This window comes from Lipotes vexillifer, unplaced genomic scaffold (assembly GCF_000442215.2).
Source record: "Lipotes vexillifer unplaced genomic scaffold, Lipotes_vexillifer_v1.1 scaffold308, whole genome shotgun sequence".
In the NCBI taxonomy this organism is placed as follows: Eukaryota; Metazoa; Chordata; class Mammalia; order Artiodactyla; family Lipotidae; genus Lipotes; species Lipotes vexillifer.
In genome coordinates this window covers 4,010,480-4,015,062 of record NW_006792985.1, presented here as the reverse complement: position 1 = coordinate 4,015,062, position 4,583 = coordinate 4,010,480, and the positions used below count along the sequence as shown (strand labels likewise).

Here is a 4,583-nt window from a genome sequence, read left to right as displayed (position 1 = left end):
TGTCAGAGAGGTCTGGACTTCTGTCTGGGCTCTGCCACCTGATAGCATTTTGATGTTGAGCAGACCATGTAACCCATCTGAGTTTTTTTTCCCTTCTCGTTTAAAATGAGCATAATTATACCACACTGGGGGCGCTGTACTCATAAAATGACACACGTGTAAAGTGCCCAGAACCGAGCAGGTCCTCAGTAACTGTGAGCTCTCGTCCTCTCCCCTTTGCCCTTTGTTGCCACTAAAACTCCTCTCTATCCAGGCTGGCCCGAATCCAAACATGGCCTGCACAGCCCCATGCTCCATCAGGCCCTCCTGTGATGTCTACCCTTTCTTGAGGATGTCCCTCACACTGTGGACCTCTGTGTCCTCAGGGCCCAACACACTGCCTGGAACCATCTATCTGACACCCAGCAGAGAAGCGGGAAGTGCTTCCCAAGTAAGAAAAGGGAGAAACCTAAGATAGAGGTGTCGTGCTCATTTGGCAAGGACACTTCTCTTGGCTTCTGTTGGCGTCATGAACTCGTTTACACGTAAGGTTATTTAGCTTTGCATACTCGGAGGCTATGTCCTCCCTGAGAGCAGGGCCAGGCTGGTAGGTTTATGACCGTTAGCTCTTTGAACACTGCCTCACGTGGCTTGGTACTCAGAGATGTGTACTCGGTACTCTTGCTGATGTGAGAAAGGAAAACACTTGATAATTCAAACAGCTTGGATTTTTACATAGATGACAAAAGATTTTTTTTTTTTCTCACATCATTTCTTTCTTTTGGTCTATTGGGGGGGTATTTAAAGGAAACCTGGTTCAGATCCCTTTAGGCGTACTATCTCGTATTTGGAATTTAATTTTTTGTGTATTAATAATCTATGTAGGGTCCAAAAAACTCTCAGATATTTTTTTTTTCTTAGAAAGAAGAATCAAGACTGGGCTTGAATGCCTTGGTTTCAACTGCGTAAATCAGAGGAAAAAAAGACTGAAAAGGTCTTAGCCTGGTAGAATGGCTGTCTCTCCCCGTGCCGGCTGTGGGTCCCCCTGTGAGTTGGGTTTTAGTCTCCGGCCCCGTTATCCCAGTGGCCATAGCCATCTCCACTTTCCGGCACTTCACTATTCTCATTTTCAAAAGCGGCTTCTTCCTCCCTTTCTTCGCGGATTACCTTCATTAAGTCCAGGAAGCTGGGAGGAGGCCCCTGGTCTCTCAGCTCCCTAAGCCTACACCAGAGGATCTCACTGAGGCTCGCCCCGGCCGTGACCTGCTCCAAGCGGACCTGGTCCGCGCTGTTCCTTGGGATGGCCCGCTTCTCCACAGCTCTCCGCAGCAGGGTTTCTAACCGTAACACGTACGCTGAGACTTTCTCTCCTTCCTCCTGATAGGTCTTCAGGTATTTCACCTGGGAGGTCCTACGACTCTCCAGGCTTCCAAACACTTGCTTAAATGCTTCCAAACACTCTTCCACACTTATGGACGGATTGTCTGCCTGGACTATGTGCATGAGGTCCAGGGCAGGGCCACGAAGGCTTTCCATCAACCATCTTTTCTTTTCTGCCTTTGCTACCGGCCACTCTTTGACTATCTCGGTGGCCTGTTCCAACCAGATTTCAAAGGGCTCTTCCTCTGGCACGGGCACAGCGCTCCCCGAGAACACTCTGTTTCCGGTACCTCATGGGGAGCAAAGGCTGAGGGGCGTGTGCTATTGCCTGTCCCAGGAGATGGGCCAATAACTCCGGTGAGACACAGGGCATGGCCACTGGAGACACTCCCTCATGCCCAAGCGCTCGGAACATTCCCGAGACCGTCTGCCCCTCTTTCTCTAGAAAGAGGTTCAGTCTTTCAAGAAATTCAGTGTCCTGGTTAGGGGTCTTAAAGATCACTTTCCAGATACCCCCCTTTCCCTGAACCTCGCTGGGGATCACGGAGACGTTGGTGTCCTCCAGAAGCTCTACCAACACAGCACTGGCATTCTCCTGCTTCCTGAATATTTTGCCAAGCACTCTATACCTGCCCAGAGACTTTAAAGTCTCCTGGAGGACCTCCTGAATCTCGGCTTCATTGCAGCCCACGGGTATCCCCATGACCATCAGTGATTTCTGATCATCCACACTCATGATCCTACACCAGTCCTCCAACAGGGCCAGCGCCATTGCCCAGGTATTGACTCGCTTGAACTCTATGGCTACAGATTAGTTTGTGGGGTAGATGGGCGTTGCCTTAGAATTGAGAATATCCTGGATGAACTTCTAAACTTATAACCCACCAGCGAACGGGTCCTAGGCCCTCGTTTTCTGTACCAATGACCCTTACTGCTCAGTGGCAAGAGCTCGGCACTTTCCGTGGGGTCTCCATACCTGACCCAAGGTGGGCGGTTAGTATCTCAGTTGTGACAGGACCACGGCCTGTGGCTCTGCAGCCCAGTGGCTGCTGCTTCTCTCACGCAGCCACGTGGTGGGGCTGCCCCATCGGAAGCGTGTGCAAGAGCTGTTTTCACTGCCTTCTGGGTCTCTGCTGCCTCACCTCTCTCTAGCCAGTGGGGAGTCGCCTTCACTCTTGCACCCAGAACTCCTGGAGGGAAGTCTCCCAGCAGAGTGGCTTGGGCTCCTAGGGAAACAAGGCTCAGTGTTACCACACAGCCCTCTCCTTCCCGGGAAGCATCAGCACCTGGTTAGGGATGGAAGTGGGGGGTAGACCAGGGATTCTGCCTCACATTGTATTTGAGTCTTCTTTGCTTACAGTGACTTTTTCGTTCTCTTGGGGACCCTCCTGCAATCAGGCTTCCCCACCATATGCTCATCAGGCATGCCAATTAATGGAGCCCCAGTTGTGGACAGGACCAAGATCTGTCCCGCGTGAAGAATGAGATCAGGAGAAATGACTAGATACCTGTTTATGCATTCCAAAACGTTCCATGACAGCCACGGAGCTTATGGATTCTGCTTCTAGCACAGGAAGATGTCACCCAACTCTGCACAATGGCGTGTCTGGGTGTCTCTCAGCTCCAGCCAAGCCAAGCCGCCCTGTATAAATATAATAATAGTGTACTTTTATGACTCGATAATATCCAATGTGAAGACTGTTAATGCACTTATTCAAAAATATGACAGTCCTTTACAGTTTAATTAAATCTACTAAACAATACTGAGTTGCTTCATTTCTTTGATTAAAAAATACGATTAGGAAACACTCAAACTTTTAAAATCAATTTAATATAGGCTTAGCAATATAACTTATATAATATACTTTAATATAATAACATAGATACAACAATTTAATACAGGTTTAACAATTTAAAAAATCTCAGAGCCAAATAAGCTTGGAGTTATGAATTAATTCTCTTTGGTTATGCCTGGCTATGCTTTACAAATGCATAACTAGGGGTTTCTTTTGCTATAAATGTTAAGTTAGTAACATGATGCTTTCTTCATAGCATCTGAACTTGAATGGGTCGTTTGAGGACAAAGAAAAAAAAGAGGAGGCAAGTCTGTGTCGAGCCGGTGGGGACTGGGTAATGTAAAAAGGGAGGAGCGTCTATCTCCCGTTGCTGTCGTGGAGTGTGTGTTAAAGGGCTATGACCATGCTTCCCCTAAAAATCTCCATCAGTCCAAATGGGGTCCATATGCCACAGACGCCAATCTGCAGCTACAGCGGCAGCTGCTGCAGGCACATTTCCCGAGTCCCTTCTGGAAGGCTGAAAGGAGGGTGCATGCCAGAGGGCGGGGAGGGCAAAATGCTAGATCGCGGCCTCGCCCAGCAGCTCCAGGGATCTGAGTCCAGTGACACCTCCCTCCATGCCTCACGGTCCTCTTCTAATTTATGGGGGTGACCTTCCTCCCCGTTATAATATTTAGGGGAAACATGAGATGTCATAAGCATCAGATACCCAGGAAGAAACATCTCCAAGGTCCACATAACTGTCACGCTGAAGTTAGGCTACCTTTGGGTGGCTTCTTCCTCCAAAGGCAATCTCTACCTGCAATGCAACCTTCAAATAAAAAGACGGCAAGCGAAACGTCCCTGATCCACAATAAGGCCAGGATTGGAAATATTTGGATATGGGGAAAAAAATGAGAAAATCTTGTCTTTTCTCACATAAAGATAGGATAAGTTGGAAAAGGAACCAGACATTCAGGTGGAAGACCCCACTGGAATTGTTGGATCATTTAACTAGATATTTACCTTGGACAAAGCATCTAAATCTGTTTCCTACCCTGGAACCCTAGAAAGTGGTTATAAGGAAGCACTCATGTCAGGGGGATGCTGGGAGTAGGAAATGATGTAATTCGTGTCGAAGCCCTTTATTCAAATCAAAGCACATCTGGTGCTAAGTCCCAGTGCCTGCCTTTGGTTCCCTCATCCCCCTGCATGCTGACAGGGGGATTCCTCTCTCCTTCCTCCTCTCCTTCGTATCCGTAGACTCCTGCCCACCTATCATGGTGGGCTTATCTTCAAGCTGGGATTGGTTGTCCTCCAAATTGAACTCCATTCGCCCAACTATCCCTCACAATTGTGGAGGAGGGCAGGGTGTCCACATTTCATCCTGCCAGGGGCAAGGGAGGACAATGGTACAGGATATTTGGTTGCTCTGCCCCGCACGACGCT

General features: G+C 48.5%; 1 protein-coding gene across 1 annotated transcript; it reads right to left on the bottom strand.

Moving 5' to 3' along the window:
• Nucleotides 1–1,038: 1,038 nt before the first annotated feature.
• On the bottom strand, nucleotides 1,039–2,131 carry PNMA2 (PNMA family member 2). Its single transcript, XM_007472132.1, is given in 2 exon segments — nucleotides 1,039–1,639; nucleotides 1,641–2,131. Coding segments are annotated over 2 exon segments (1,092 nt in total).
• Nucleotides 2,132–4,583: the final 2,452 nt, after the last annotated feature.